The following is a 17,083-nucleotide window of genomic DNA, read 5'->3' on the forward strand; positions in this document are numbered from 1 at the left end:
ACAGCACGAGGAGAAAGGCAGAAAGAGAGAGAGGGAGGGGGGGAGAGAGAGGGGTCACGAGGCTGACCGACTGACCGAAAAAGACATAATAATAATAATAATAATAATAATAATAATAATAATAATAATAATATAATAATAATAATAATAATAATAATAATAACGTACATGCACACACCTAACATTTATACAGTGCTAATATCAGATATGAAAAACGTTGGTTTGTTATCACAAAGCAGACCCCCCCCCCCCCCCCTTCCCCCTAAAGAAAGAAAAGAAAAGATATGGAATGGGAATGAAACCCTTCAAAGGCAGTTTTTCATGCAAAAGCAAAAACAAAACAAAAAATAAATAAATGTAAATAATGATAATCATAATAATAATAACTAGACCTCCTCCTTCGATTTAATCCAGTCCTTAAGCACGTGAAAGTAAATAACTAAAGCGATAATTAGCAATAGTGGAAAATATTTTAAATTGGTGTATACATTTATAAAGTCTGTGAGAGCTTATTTCTCTCTGTGTGCATGAAATAAATTTGCACTGAAACCCGCATTTAAATTGTGCCATAAAAACAGCATGAGAGCAGCAAACGATGGTAATTCATCTAAAAACATTTGATGCATGCAGAAAGCGCCGAAAACCTGCCGTTTCATAATTATCCCCCCTGTTAAAGCTCGCTAAATTCATTACAAGTTTGCTGCAAGAACAGAAGAAAATCTCATATATTTTTTTCTACGCCCATTCCGTTCTTAAATCAAAAATAGCTTTAAAATATGTCAAAGCAAACTTACATTTCTGTTGAAAAATCCGCACATTTTTGTTTGTAAAATGACTTAGCCAATGTGGATAAAAAAAATATTAAAAATGATAATAATAATAATAATAACCCGACGAAACCGAGCAGAAGACCTCGTGAAAACACAAACGGGTCAAAAAGGAAAAGGTCCACAAAAAGCGTAGAAAATGTTGAAAGAAGCACTTGGTTCCTTATTAAGGCGAAGATACAATATTTATTCCGTGTCTCCTGGGATGCTCCGCTCCGTCTATTGTCCTCCCATTCCTCAGTGCTGATGCTTAATTTTCAAAACTTCTATATTACCAAGGGACCTACGACATCAGCCGAGAAATACCCTGCAAGTACAAAATCCGTGAGCCAGCCCCGTCCGTGCAGAGGGGAGACGCTCGCGTTCCGCCAGCTTTCTACCGTTACCGAGAGCACGCGAGGGGGGACTTTTCCATTTCTCTCGCTTTTTGGGGATTTTAAGGCATTTTTATTATTATTCGATCCGGCCAGAAAGGAGAGGAAAAAAATACGGGTTACTTTGGAGAAAGCACAATGTCAGCGACCTTCCCCGGACTTGTCCACGACGCAGAGGTAAGGGTCGTTTATTTACTTTACAGATCTTAATTTGTGAAATTACAGCAGGTGTGTGGTGGAATAAGTACTGTTTGGTTTGAAGGGAGTTACAGAAGCATTTCGAAATAGCGTCTGCTCGCAGGGAGTCTCTAAGTGGAATATAATTTATCGCAAGGATATTAAAGAGATAAAAGTATGCATGGAAGGAGAAATGAATCGGTGCAGCTCCCGGTAAAAACGAGGCTTTTTTATTACTAGTGTGTGGAAGCAAAGGGGGCTCGTGTGTGTGAGCCGGTAACGGCGTGATTAGGACATTTTAGGGCGGAACACTCCGCTGTGTCTCACTCTGCTTACCTCCCATCCACAATGAGCGAGAGAGCTGGGACAGTAAATTTGCCAGCAGCTCGGTAATAATAATAATATATAACAGCACGCCTTTTAAAACGCTGCGAGGAGAGTGACAGGCATGCCAAAGGGAGGAAGAAAAAAATACCGATGGCTCCTGTTGCCGCGCGTTCGTTCCCCTCCCGGGCGTGTGGAAATGACATCTCCTTCAGGTGGTTTAAAGTGGGGGGGAAAAAGCGCTTTGAGTGTGTGAGTTGTGTTTTTGAGTGTGTTTGGGAGGCAGAGAGAGGAGACACCGGCTGATGCTAAATGACACGGCTCATATATTTCCCCGTCTCTTTATTATCTTGTAGATACGTCACGACGGATCAAACAGCTACCGGCTCATGCAGCTCGGCTGCCTGGAGTCCGTGGCCAACTCCTCGGTCGCCTACTCCTCCTCCTCCCCGCTCACCTACCCGGCACCGGCGGGGACGGAGTTTGCCTCACCCTATTTCTCGGCCAACCACCAGTACACGCCCCTCCACCACCAGTCCTTCCACTACGAGTTCCAGCATTCCCACCCGGCCGTGGCCCCGGAGGCCTACGGCCTGAACTCGCTGCACTCGGGCCAGTACTACCAGCAGATCCACCACGGAGAGCCCGCCGACTTCATCAATCTGCACAACGCGCGCTCGGCCCTCAAGTCCTCGTGCCTGGACGAGCAGCAGCGGCGCGAGCTGGGCTGCCTCGACGCTTACCGGCGCCATGACCTGTCGCTGATGACGTCACACGGCTCACAGGCCTACGGCGTCGGTATGCACCACCCGGACCAGAGGCTGCTGCCCGCCGCCGGCCTGGGCCTCCCTCCGCCTGCGGCGGACGACCTGCAGGTACCGGTGGCCTCCATACCTCTCTTTCTACACTCTCTTCTCCACACGGCTCGAACACGTTATTGTGCCCCCTTCCTTCGGCTTCGCTTCTCCGGTTTATTAAGTCTGCTCCATATAGGATAGCCGACAATAGGATACAGAAGGGCAACAGCCCGTCTTGGTTGTCACAAGACCCAGTGCCCCAGTATCTCTGCCCCACTGGCCTACTATTGAAAAACTTTACCCCCCTTTTGTAGCACAGCAATCCCAAAATATTGAACAGAAAGACAGCGCCAGATGTCTGTCTGTCTGCCTGTCTGCCTCATCTGTCTGTTGTCTATGACACTCACAAAGCTGCACTGGTCTGTAGTTATCCCCATCCAACGACTCTGTCCTACTTTCTTTTCTTTCTTTTTTTTTGTAAGTCATAATGGATATCATCTTGAGATAAGTTTGGTGCCAAAGCAAACGTGACTATAACAGGCTAAGTAAATGTCAAGTCCACACGGCACAGTGCCTCTGAAAAGCAAGCCTGTTTCTAAAGGTTAATTGACTGGCAGTCTATACAATCCCATTGTGAAATCCGCCCTTTATTTTTCCACAAACACACGTGACCCATATTTTACATAATTCTTTTCGATGTAAAGAAATGGTCGAGATGAAAATGGATTCGCACGGTTCTTGAGCGTGTGTGTGTGTGTGACAGAGAGAGAGAAAGAGAGAGGTCGAGTGTGTGTGTGTGTGTCCGGCTGTCTGTTGAGGCAAAGAAAAGCCGCTGGTTGCTCTATTCTCCGGTAAAGGGCGGATTAACGGATCGGGATTCAGGGCACAATGGCCTGCTCGAGCACCATAAAGCACCGTAGTTTATCCAATTACCGACTTAACGTCAATCAACTTTGTTACTTATGCAGCGACATCTGAGCTGCTTCAAACGCGGCTCTAGTTAAACACAATTTAACACAGTGGCACATAATTTCAGTCGCGTTAACTATTTACCACCTCTACTCGAGCTTTTATCGACGCATTTACGAGGTATATTTAGGCATACAGTGCTTTTTTTTTAGTGCTACAATATTTATAAAGCATTTAATTTTAAGGAATAAAAATATAAAATGTTATATATTTTTAATATATTTATAGATGTATAAATGTATATTTGTTAATAAATAATATGGGGTGTGGCAATATAACCCAGGGATTATTCTAAGTCTTCAAATAGGAGCTTATAGATATACATTTATAGTGCAGCCTGTTTTTTTAAAAAATATTTTTTTAAATAAAGACTTCTACATATGATTTAATACATTTTAATTTACTGATAATTGCAACATATTTTTGCGTAACATTTTTCATATTTTATTTTATTTATTTTATTTCACTTTATGCACGCTCGTTAATGCAAATATTAGATTTATTTCGAGATTTTTTTTAAAGGCTTAACAGGTTTGACCATTTTTTTTACGCTAAGAAAGAAACGGCTCGTGAACCTGAGCTTACACGAGGCGGATGTATGGACGGAACAGATGCGCCTATGGTCTCGTGCAGCCCGGTCGCATCTTTGAGCGGGTTAAAGAGATTTTCATGCTCAACAAAAGCAGCTGCCACACCTTTCTACCGTCACTAAGCTAATTCATGCAAGACCTCTGCGTTTTGTATATTGATTTTATAATCACTTTAGCTTCGGAATAGAAGAAAAGAAACAGAGCAGGAGCTGGTTAAGAAGGAGCAACAACAAGCTCTCTTTCCCAGTTAATTTTAATCGGGGGCTTCTGCGTGGGCCAGGCCTAGAGGCTCACGCGGGGGGATTAAGCATTTTCTGAATAAAAAAGCGCGTGTTCTCCTTTCTTGATGACATTGTTGATAGCACGCGAGTCTGATCTGCATCTTGAAAAATGGCGGAGGTAACAGGTTTTCGTGCACGTAGGCCTACATATATGTTGAAGCCTGGTTGCTTATGTGTACACAGACACTGATGCCCCAACAGGTTGGTGGTGGCTGCAGTAAATTCTGCAAACCTTTTGCTCATTTTTGAGTCTGCGTGAGTTGTGCTGTCCTCGGTTATAGCCTGAAGCCTTTCAAATTAAGCTCGTTTCTGGGTAAGCCGTGAGCTGCATGCTTTATTTCGCTGTGCCCTCAATTTTACTCAAAGCCTGCTAAGTGATGTACACTTTCTAACAAAAAGGCTTCCAACACTAGAAAACTGCTCAAAGGGCGTGCAACAGGGGCCAGTGTTTGGACTCAGTAAGGTGCTTTCCCCCCCTCCCAAGCTCTTTCTGCTGTGAACTTTGCGGTGCTTTGAAGGAGTTTTAATTGTATAGATGTGGTGGTTTTCAACCTGTGGGTCGCGGCATTCCAAAGAGGTCAGAGGATAAATCTGCAGGGCCCTAATATGGAAGAATTAAAGACACCTGGAAACCTTCAAAATTCATTTAAAAGGGGCGAGTCATTTAAAACTACAAGAATGCATCATTTTTATCCATTATAGGATTGAGGCACTGATCTATGTCTGCACGGGCACAGAGAAGCTTTATGGTGTTACTTTCAAACCTGACATTTCACTTAGATTTGTATTCTTTGTTTGCATTGTATATGGATCTTGAATATACATAAAACCGAGCAACATATGCCCAGTGTTTGTTGTCACAGTTTTATTTATTCTGATATACTCCCGTGACTGCATGAGTTTGGCTTTTAGTGTGTGGCTGCAAGTGAAAAGAAGGGGAAAATGGGGATTCACGTCCTGGATGTCCTAAAGAATGACTTCACCGCATACGGAGAAAAAAAGAAACAAACCGCACTAATTGTTGCTGCATCTGAAGCCTGGCAGCTGGGAAGCTCCAGCGGTGTACAAAAAGAATCTGGTTAAAGTGATTTCACCTCCCCGCTCGTCCTAATGAGTGCGTGTCTCCGCAGGGCTCCGTGGAAGCGCAGTGTGGGCTCGTGCTGAACGGCCAAGGGGGCGTCATCCGGAGAGGTAAGGCCCCCGTTTATTCTCTGCTGCGGTTGTTGTTATTGTTGCTGCTGCTGCTGTACCGGAGGCCGTGAACACTCACGGGCTCGACACGACAAGACAGCGAGCAGACAGACAAACAGGCGGAACACTCCTCTCTTGTCTGCTGTCAACACGCTGCAGCAGGAACGGCCCCGATTTGTCACCTATTTAAACAGCAGCGCCGTACAGGCGCAGAGGCAGTGCTCCCCACTTCCAGAATGTCACTCAACACCCACGTTTTTTTAAACACCAGTCATACCAAACCTTGGCTTTGAGATTGGCGACATGATTAAAATGCCACGAATTAATGTGATGACTTATATTTCTAGTGTACTGATACAGTTACTTATAGGCCTTGTACTTAAACGCGCATTTGACACATGCCCTCTCACACTAAAGTTACGCCAGAAGCTTTTATTTTGAAGTCAGACGTGTGGGTAATATTTTATAAGACTGACGGCGTGCGTTTGTTTTCATGTAATAATAATATTATATGCTATTAATTTAATATTCATGGTTGAGTTATCATAAATTCAGTGTCGATTTTTGTTAAAGAAAAATGGCGCAGACGTCTATATGAAAGCAGATTTAAATAATCAATATTATTACAATAGAGAAATATTGTTACAAGTGAGTAAGATTTGGGTTTAATTTAACAACACAATTCTGTATCCTCTTAATGTTTACAAATGTGTACGTTTATAGTAATTTGAAAATATTTTTGGCCAGAAAGTAACCTAGTATTTAATAGTTTCGCAGCTGCATTTGTGGACTTTTTTTTTAAATTTAAAAGTAAATGTTTTTGTGGGATACAAAGAAGAGCAGTCAGGTTTGTGTGTCTGTAATGCAGCTGCTGTTTTTATGTGTTAGCACCTGTGTGTTTAATCTGGCACAGCAACCAAAGATGTGGCGGCTAAGGTTAGCTTTTCCAAGGGGAAGCTGTGGATGTGTTCCCCGGCCTTTTTCTTTCTTTAATTTTTTTTAGAGGGGACTGTGTGCAATTTTCCACACTGAGAGGAAAGGCTGTGTCTCGGGTTTAATTTTTCATCAGCTCTGCCTAGGTGTTGGGGCTTTTCTCTCGGATTGATGCGGGAATCCCTTCGCTATCACTTTCGGTTAATGGTGCGCCGTATTTGGCCCTGAGCTCAGCCGCTGCAACCATCACAACCAATAATCTTTGCTTTACCTCCCGCTCCCGTATCGATAGCTTCTCTCGCCTCGGGCGGACGCTTTGATATGCTAATGCCGAGCGGGGCCCCGGATTCAGCCGAGATCATATTAATGTTGTTCTTTCTGACTGCGGCTTTGGCGGCATGAATATTCACATAACCTTTTTCAAAAGAAAATCACTCAAGAAATGCGGATCCTACTTAGGAGGAGTCGTCTGTGTTTTTAATCACCCTGCTATCCCTTTTCCAGTTCAGTTCTAACAGCAGCTTCACAGATCAAGCCGATCTGTCAGACGCGCGCCCCCGCTACCACATCCCGTGCACGCACAACCCTCTCTTCTGTCAAGACATTGGCGGGCTTTTTTGGGGGGAGCTATAAACATTGTTGTTAAAATATGAGGAGAATGGCATTTGGCCCTTGTCTCTTTTTCTTTAATTTTCGTGGCAAACTCGTAAAAGGCGCTTGATTCCGCGTGTGATCCCGCCCGCCGCTCGCGCCGCAGCCCGAGGCTACTCTCCGTTGCTTAAATACCGTTATCGCCTCTGGGCCCGCGCGCTCCACTGACTGCACTACCGGCAATAGCTCTTTTCGATTGCCCTTGGCAACATAAAATACAAACTACTTTGAATCAAAACATTTTTAGGGGAATTAATATGATGTGAACCCGCGGCTTTCAGAGACGCGCGCCCCTGTCAGAGCGCGTGAGTCTGACAGACAGGTTTGCCCGGTTTGTGTCACTTATGGAGACACGGGCAAGCCGGACCGCGCGCGCGCGCATATAAACACACGCGCACGCACACACCGGGGCTCAGGCTTAACCAAAAGTATCAATCGATTCCCTCGACCTGCAACCGTCCATTTTTTGACAGCCTGAGTGAAACACAGGTCCCATACAGTCTTGTACAAAGTGGTGCCCGCTGGAGTACAACAGGCTTTTGTTTCCACACCATTATGATGTTACAGTTGTGCTGTGGGCATGAGTCGCTGTCCAGGTGCTGGAATGAAAGGTGCTAGCCGCTGTCCATGGTGCTCAGACCGGATGACATGTTTTTGAGGCTGCATGTCTAACCTCAACCCTTCCTGTGGCCAGAAAATGATGCGAATCTAGCACATTTCAGCAGATTGTGAATAATAGATTCTGAGAGCAGAAATATGGGTTACAGCTGGTCATATATGAGGCTTAGTTGGTGGCCAAATTTTGCCCTAAAAAAAGAGAGAGAGAGAGAGATTGGCGTGTGCAGCCAATCTTCGCCTGCAGCATTGTTCTCTTCGGCCTAAATGGCATCCTTTTTTCTCCATTTCATCATATCCAGCACGCCTTAATAACAACGCGACACACCCTGCTGTTAGATTTGATAATGAGGCAGATGAATAATAGAATATAGCCTACAGTACATCAGACAGAAACCTTGCGTTTCGGCTGCTTGGGACTTTATTTCAAGTGAAAGTTTAATAACGATAGGCCCACTCAGAACAGTCGATAAATTCCAGGAGGATCCAGTAACACTGATTCAGACGCAATTAATAATGTGAAAGGGCCTTCACTACACAACCAAAATCATTTATTCACACTTTCAGGAGCCTCAAGTACACAATGAAATCAACATGGTAGCTGGTGGTGGATGATTTAAAGAAGGTTTTGTTTCCCCCCTCTTGCAGAAACACCATATTATTGTTACATAGAGAGAACCATTGGGCTGAAGCAGGCATATAAATATATGTACACAGTAATAAAAGCATTTAATATTTAACTAGTGAGGAGGGCTGAAAGACACATATTGATTGTGGAGAATGAAGATGCTCGATTATTATAGGGATTAATTTTTGATTTAATAATATTTACACATATATTGCATTTACATTTAAACAGATAGGGAAGCTGTAGAAGATGGACAATTTTCTTGGATGATACACCTTCTTAATATAACGACTAAGCAAATTCAGCTAATTTATGGGAATAAATTTTAAAAAACTGTATGGAAAAAAATAGGCTTAATCTTTAATGTATTTAATGTCTGACGTGATGGGAAAAAACTGTCTCAAACAAAATGGTTTTATCATCATATGAAAGACCTTCCAAATCATTCACCCTGATGCAAACTGTTATTATTAACCAATAACTGGACAATAGAGTTCCTGTTTGATGTGTGCACAGTTCACCCAGTTGGTTTTTATTCTTTGTATCACATCTTGAAATGTGGGATTCTTTGAAATCCTAACCAAGGAGACCTCATGCAAAGTGTGTACACAACTGAAACCACCCTCTATGAACAAAGGTGCAAAATATTCTGTGCAGTTCTCCCTGAGGTAGCATTCAGCGAAAGCTTTATCCAGTGAAACTTTTCCACAGAAAAAAACACATTTGCATGATTTCCAACCAAGCAGACATTTCAATCTGTCATTTGAGCAACGCTGATCCAAATACTCAGTGAATGCTTGCTGGTTTATACTTTTGTGCACTCTTTTCTGTCACCAAAATGTTCATATGTTTTCTGAAACAAGATTTTTTTTTCCAAGGTCCAACTTCATTTTTAATAAATGCATTTTTTAAGTATCTTGTTGCTTTTTGATGAAATATGACTTGATGCATTATTACTGTAAAAACTAACATTTTTGTTGCAGAACTTAAAGAGCAAATCTTGTATTGATACTTTATTAAGCAGTAATGTACTATTAACACGACTATAAAATCTTGCAGTTCAGTGACAGACATTGGTGTAGCATTCAGATCTTGGATCAGTTTTTGGGGGGGGCATTTTGCTTGTTTTTTCTGTTTTGACAGAATAAAGCATTAAATGTGCATTATACAAAGCTGTTGCCTTCATTAGAACATTTTGTGCAACCTTCTTACAACACTGAATAGCAAAAAGTAGCCTAAATTTGGCAAACTAGTCCTTTCAAACCTTTACAGTGATGCTGCTTTTTCTTGCACCTTGTTGTAACAAGCTTCCTGTCTCTGTGTGCAGGGGGAACATGTGTGGTGAATCCTACAGATTTGTTCTGCTCGGTACCCGGTCGGCTTTCGCTGCTCAGTTCCACCTCAAAGTACAAAGTCACCATCGCTGAGGTGAAAAGAAGACTGTCCCCGCCAGAGTGCCTCAATGCTTCCTTACTGGGCGGCATACTGCGTAGGTCAGTATGATGCACATACAGGATATTAGTCTGACAACATGCCTAAGCTTCATCACAGCGTCTCTAAATATAACTACACTGATTAAAGAGAGTATATTGATGTATCGGTTTGAAGACAAATCAGACTTATCAACTGTTTTGAGAGTTCGCTTAGTGCGGCTGAAGTTTCTGTGTCATCTTACTGCAACATTATGGATCTATATGCTGCTATGACAGAGCTGCTTACAGCTCTAAAGAACTTCAAACTCATTAAGAGTCTAAGCCTAAAATATCCTCTCACAAATAAATCCTGAATCCACTGTGACCACTGGCCAGTGCCTTGATGAGTTTCAGGCATTCATCAGATTCTGATATCTAGTTCTGAAGTATCACTTTACAGGTTAATCAGTATCATCTCCAGAGAGCGAGAAACCCAAATTTCAAATGTGTTTAATCAGTAGCAGGGTTGTTAATGGCTTCATTTGGCAGATTAGAGCAATTTCTAAAAAAACAAAAAACAAAAACATCTTGACATACTTGTGGTGTAAAAACATCTGAAAAATCCTAACGTCTCTTTTGGTGCATCCACACACTGTTAAATTCTAGCAGCATGTAATGATATTGGAGTAAGGAGGTGAGTGTGATGGATGGGGACTTTGAAAGTGAAAAAAAAATTTTTTTTTAAGTGTAAATCTGGCTGGTGAGCATTGGAGAGCGCTGGCTGAATCTTTGTAGCCCTCAGATGAAACAGAGGATATATAGCAGCACCCACAAAGACTATTGTAGGCAAATGAGGGCCGGGGCTGCACGCGCCGCCATGCCCAGGGAGCCAGAGGGAGGCGAGACCAGGCCAAAGCATGCCAGGATCAGAGGAACCAGAGGAAAGCAAGAGTTGCCAGCGCTGTATTATTGATGAGGTGGAGAGAAAGGGAAGGGGGAAAGAGGAACGAGCAAGCACAGAGAATATGGCTGGTCCTACAAGATGAGGAATCAACAAAGTAAAATAAAATAAGATAAATGTGCAAATAGCTACTGTTGATCCTCGTGTGAAGAATATAAACTGCAAATCTCTAACAGATGAGTATCTGGAATGTGTTTAATCATGTTGTGTCATTTAATAATAATCACTTCACAAAGAACAACAGAAATGTGCAGAAAGTTGTCTCGAGTGGAACTGCAGGTTTAAAGTTTTATGGCAGAGGAAGGAAGCACATATGCTTTAAAAAAATAACATAAAAGACTGAGGAAGCTTTGTGCCTCTGCCTTAACCTTATGGCTTTGTCACATCAAAACAAATCCATATTCTTGCCTTGTTTCTTGTGAGACTTAATTAAGCACATCCTTTTCAGTAGAACAAGGAGTTCACGTTAATTTGATTGTACCTTAGTTCTATGAAAAATGACTGGCTGATCGATGCTGCTTCTGCTCCTGCTGCTGTGCTCCATATATTCAGTCTTTTGGGGTCTTGTATAATTCAGTTGCTTGACTTTGTAGGATATGTGATGCATAGTTCTTTACTATATGTTTCCAGAGCAAAGTCTAAGAATGGAGGCCGGTGTCTTCGTGAGAAATTAGACCGTTTAGGGCTCAACCTACCAGCAGGACGGAGGAAAGCCGCCAACGTAACGCTGCTCACCTCCCTGGTGGAAGGTAAGTAACTTTCCTGCACATTTTTTTTTTTGTCATTTTCAATTTATATTGCACCACATTAATTTCATAATACAGTTTAATTGTTGTCTCATCAGTCTTTTTTCCCTCTTTTGTTTTCTTTCAGGTGAGGCGCTCCACCTGGCGAGGGACTTTGGCTACACCTGTGAGACAGAGTTTCCCAGTAAGGCAGTGGGTGAACATTTGGCGAGGCAGCACAGTGAGCCAAAAGAAACCAGCGCGCGCAAGAAGATGGTCCTGGCTACAAAGTGAGTGAAACACATGCAACGTACAGACACACACTAAAAGAAGATGGCAAGAAACAAAAAACTTTTGCTACTGCGTGGTCACACAGAATAGGTTTTATTTTGAAATTCTGGAAATGTGAATGTTTCTGAGTGATCAGGTTTCAGTTAATGTTTGTCTGTTGTTTAAGGCATGGACAGATCTGTCCCTGTCAAATGTCAGGGAGAGATAAATTTTACTTAAACACTTATATTCCTATTTACAGCCATTACCAGCCATTACAATCCTTTGATTTAAGAAAATCTTTCAGAAAAATGATTAACAAGTAAATATAATAATAACAGTAGGTAAGCTTTGGTGTGACTTCTTGCTCAAACTGTTGTAAACTCCTTCACCTTACAGCAGTTTCCTGCATGGAACACCTACTGTATGTGGAAAATATTGTGTTACCACATTTAAGGGGTTAGCGCTTATATTTATATAATTGCAAGAGCTTTATTTGTAGTTCCTTCTTACAGTATAAAACTGTATTCTGAATATGCTGAAGGGGAAATAAAACTCCCACTCTTTTCCAGATAAGTTGATTTTGTTCCAATAAAATCAGCCCAAGAGTTGCTATAATGCTAACTGAAATGCAAAAAGACAAGACCAGAAAATGCTGCGTGGTGCAGAATCTTTGGTATCATGTTAGGAAAAACAATGAACCAGTGGAAGTAACTTAAATCTGCATGTGGGTGGATCCAAAATGATGAGGGTGGGTGCAGAAAAGGGAGAAAATGTGATGGTTTTGTTGGAGACAGATGGTAAACCCTCAGTCCCTCCTTCTGTCCGTCAGGCAAATCTGTAAGGAGTTCCAGGACTTATTGAGCCAAGATCGCTCTCCTCTGGGCTCATCCAGACCAACACCAATCTTGGACCTGGACATCCAGAGACACCTCACACACTTCAGGTAACACGTGTGACACGCATAAGAAAATAATGGAGCGTTTCCTTTCTTTTCCCTTAAGGATGTTGCCAATCTTGAGTCACTCTCGGCACTAAATCTACTGAGCGAAGACAGTTTTCTTGCAGAGCCTCGCTCTGTGTTTTCCCACTGACCTCTCTGCCATTTTAGAAAGATGCAGCTGTGCAGTTTGATATTTGGCACAATTGACAGAGGAGGAGGAAACAGCGCCTTGTTAGCAGAAATGTCACATCTATGGCGTCATCATTTGCAGAATATACAACATCTTATCAGACCTCTGAAGGGAGCTGTACTGTAGACTGCTGGGCAGAGAACCAGGATGTGAGCTCAGTGGTAGAAATAAAGTGACAGATTGAACAACAACATCCTTCTGCCAACTTAAGGGTCTGAGCTCAAGGACGAGCAGCTATTTAGCTCTGGACAAACCGGCATGATGATCTGATAGGACAGATGAAATGATATCAGACTTAAAAACTGATTCTTAAAAAGCGTTTCAATGCATATTTTACCTTGTATCATAATCCTGCAATTTTGTAGCGCTTTTAAATTTGTGATGTCACGAATGTTCAGATTCTGATGACTGACTTTGAAAAGAGAGTTTATCTCAAATAAACTACAAAAACACTGTTGGCTAGGACTATCACTACACTACAAATATCAAATACAGATATGGGGACATGATATGACTTTTAGCCAGTATGTCTAATGTTTTTTTTTCAAACAGTCTCTTTCAAAAGTGATAAAAGCCTAAAGTGAATTTGATTAAGACATCACCAGCAGTTCAACAGCCAAGATTAGAATAACCTTAGACAAGAACGACAACAACAATCTTATGTGAAATTTCCTAATCGGCAAAGCTCTAATTTGTATTTCATAGTTTAAGCTGGACAGCGTTCAGGCCTTTGCTAAAACAGGAGCAGAAACTCTGTGTTTCCCAGTAAACTGCTGTGGAAACAGATCATCGCAGAGCATCACAGAGAGGCTTTTCTGACAGACTAAAGAAACTTCATTCAGAGGTTTTGAAGCTCCATAATGCAGGAGGAAGGTTTCACCGCAGGTGTGAGAAAATCTGAGTCACTTCAGCTGTTAGTGTCATACAAACTCCCCAACAGCTCCACTGATTCATTTAACCTTCACTTCTTTGGTTTGTCATTGCTCTAATAATCATTTCCCTCTCTTCCCATGCAGTCTGATCACTCACGGGTTTGGCACGCCGGCGGTCTGTGCAGCTCTCAGCACCTTCCAGACAGTGCTGAGCGAGATGCTCAACTACCTGGACAAAACCTCGAGTGGGAAAACGAGCGGAGCCGGCGACCAACAGATCAACAACAGCTCGGAAAAGACGCAGCTCCGGAAAACAGCCGAGCCCCAGAGCAAAGACGGGAAAACAGAAAAGACTGAGTAGCCCCCACCCACCCGGTCCCCGTGCCTTGGAGCGCTGCATTTAGAAGTGTGCGTGCGTGAGTGTGTGTGAACGCGTGCACTCTGAAAGGGGATCTGTTATTTCCCATGCATTGCTGTATCTTCTTTGGGACAATTCCTATTTATTGTTATTTATTTATCTTATGTTGACATGTAACACTAACTGAACTGTCCCAAGCAAGACATCCTGATGTGTGAGCGAAAGCAACGCATCCAGTGTAAATGTGCGTGCGTGCGTGCGTGTCGTGACAAAGAGGAGCCTTGCCATGGAGATGGCTGTGACTCATCTAGTACTTTATTTCTTTATTTATTAATTCTCAAAACAGGAGGTAAACAACACAGTTTCCCAGGACAGGTTGGGGGGGATACATATTTAACACACACACACACACACACACACACACACACACACACACACACACACACTCAGGGTTTGTAGGGATGTAATCTAAATCCAGTTAATTCAGGTGTGGATACTCTGCAAAAGTACAAAACCTGGAGCTGTTTTTTTTCCCTCTGAAGAATCATTTAATGTGTTTTTATTTAAACAATAAGAGATATCAAACACACGAGTTACAGTTTTGCTTTTTGTGCAATTTCCATCTGACTGAAATAAAATAATTGAATCTCCCAGACATCCTCAACAACAGAAAACTGAATGCAGCTTTGACCCAAACCCTGATGCACACATACAGACAGACTTTAACACCACACACACACTCACACAGCCACACCCCCTTCACCTGTATGAGCACTTGAACAATGCCAAGCAGACATTTTTTTTTTCATTTTTACACCGTACAATCAGTGCCATAACAGCCTGTATGTTTACCACGCGGATGAAAGACGAAGAGAGTGTTTCTGGACGTGACACTGATGGAAGCCACTGCCCGGGGTGGGCTTCACTGCGCTGTGTGTGAGTGGGAATGTGATAAAGAGAGTGAAAGCGAGAGAGAAGGATCCAACTCAGCCATTTTGTAAAAGGTGACTTTGCAGTTGCCAGCATTACTCTTCCCTGTGCATGTCTATCTTTGTACACTCCCCAGATCGCAAGTTTAGCCGACACGAGCTCTCTGACTCGCTCATGAACATTTGTAAAGATATATATAAATATTTAAATTACTTTTCTTGTAGGCTTTCAACAATATATATGTTAAATCCCTACCTTCTAAAATGCTGGTGTTCAATAAAGACAGTTGCTACGTGTTCTACAATTTACCTTTATATGTCCTGCACAAACACACGCACACACCGATGCACACGCTCCACATACAAAACATACAGAAGGAGGCGACAGAGCAAGTACAGACTAAAGTGAGGCAGCCTAGATCAAAGCAGCCAGAGTGAATTATCCATACGAGTTCATAGTGTTAAAATTATTGAAAGCCAGGGTTCCTCTCTAATGTTGCGAGAAAAGGCTCTACCTACAGAAAAAGTTCAAAAGCCTCCTTTGTGTTCACGAGCATGTGTGCTTTCTTTGTTTGAGCGACTTCTGTCAGGTTTTCTGTTTATTTATATTTCAAAAAAATAAATATATCTAATGATAAAACAGAGAGGAGCAGCTGCCTGCTGGCGTCTCCATCCGGGCTCTGCAGGTTCTGTTTACTTTTTAATATTCCATTCATTTGAAAGGAGGTCACGTTCGCTGCATAACACAAAAATACATAATCAGACAGGATGCATTTACAGTGATGCCTGCACCGGTTTGTCACCCTGAATCAGTGCAAGCAAAGCCTCAGGTGGGAAAGTAATGGTGGCTAAGAGAGATGTAAAGGAAGGAAGTGACACGGGAGCAGAATATCAGTATATTCCCAGGATTGCTGTTATTGTTCAGCCTGGTATTTGACAGATGGCGTTATCATCCAAATCCAAATGCGTGCAGTCGGTGTTTTGTGTCTACAACCCCTGAGCTTTAAAGGTTAACTAAAATTGTTTAGAAATCAAGGGTGTTTTTAAACCACTAAATGAAGATATACACACAATACAAAAGCAGCAGTAAGCGAGGAGGAATAACTACCAAAATATTTGAGCTGGAATTACAAAAGCGTATATAATAAACACAGTTCTAGATATTTTAGGGAACCACTTGACGTAACACGACTGAGTTAAATCCACAAACCATTTCTTTATTTCTGGGTTTCAGTGATCGTGTGCAGTGCGGTGGAGGTGGGGGTATGGTTAATGGTGACAAAAGACTAACCCAGTCCTCCGACAACTCAAAAGACAGCAGCAAGGCAAACTTTCAAATCACTATCAAGTAATTCTTACAACATTTTATGTTGGAGCTGAACGTCAATTACTTTGTTGTCAGCAGGCAGACAGTCAACTGTCAAAAATTCTGATTATCCTAAATGAAAGATGCAAAACTGCCTCCTTGTTTCCAGCCTCAAAGTTCTGTAGCTTTCCTGCGATTTTCTATCAAAACTGGAGTGTTTTTAGCAACCTAGATTGGACAAAACAAGCATATTTAAAGATTTAATAAACAGAAACCCACACTGGTGGTAAATCCACTACAAAAGCTGAAGCCACATTTTCACTTTGTGTTTCTATTGTTGCTTTAAAGAGTCTGTCACAAGTAGCAGAAGAGCAGCTTTCATGGCGTTGATCTAAAATCCTCTTTTATAATCGGTTCTGAAATGCTTCATTATGTCAGACTGGAGATGGGATAAAACTGCACATACAACAATATTGTGAATAATCTTCTATCTTATACAAAGTTAACTCATATGCTGGCTATTTATTTGTCAACAGGAGACAGAAGACAAATAACATGATAGCACTTTTAGTAGATATTGCAAGAAAAAAAATCAATATTATGGATTCTTTGGGCCACGATTATTATGTTGCAAAAATCTTTTATCGAGGTGGCTGATGGCACCTGCCAAACAGAAGACTGATTTGAAAGTTGATCTGATGAGAGAGCCCGAGTTTACCGCTGCTTTAAGAGTTAAATGAGTACATGAGGGTTCAAATTT

The 17,083-nt window shown here is 42.0% G+C and overlaps 1 protein-coding gene across 1 annotated transcript; it reads left to right on the forward strand.

Moving 5' to 3' along the window:
* Window positions 1-1,161: 1,161 nt before the first annotated feature.
* Window positions 1,162-15,615, forward strand: tfap2d (transcription factor AP-2 delta (activating enhancer binding protein 2 delta)). Its single transcript, XM_085432284.1, has 8 exons — window positions 1,162-1,378; window positions 2,059-2,577; window positions 5,470-5,530; window positions 9,685-9,850; window positions 11,361-11,479; window positions 11,604-11,745; window positions 12,558-12,671; window positions 13,875-15,615. Exons 1-8 carry the CDS (start codon window positions 1,340-1,342, stop codon window positions 14,089-14,091), a joined length of 1,377 nt encoding a protein of 458 aa, XP_085288410.1. The 5' UTR covers window positions 1,162-1,339; the 3' UTR covers window positions 14,092-15,615.
* The last annotated feature ends 1,468 nt before the right edge of the window (window positions 15,616-17,083 follow it).

This window comes from Copadichromis virginalis, linkage group LG15, assembly GCF_057382275.1.
Source record: "Copadichromis virginalis isolate Kocher_CV1m ecotype Utaka linkage group LG15, C_Virginalis_male_GT1.1, whole genome shotgun sequence".
In the NCBI taxonomy this organism is placed as follows: Eukaryota; Metazoa; Chordata; class Actinopteri; order Cichliformes; family Cichlidae; genus Copadichromis; species Copadichromis virginalis.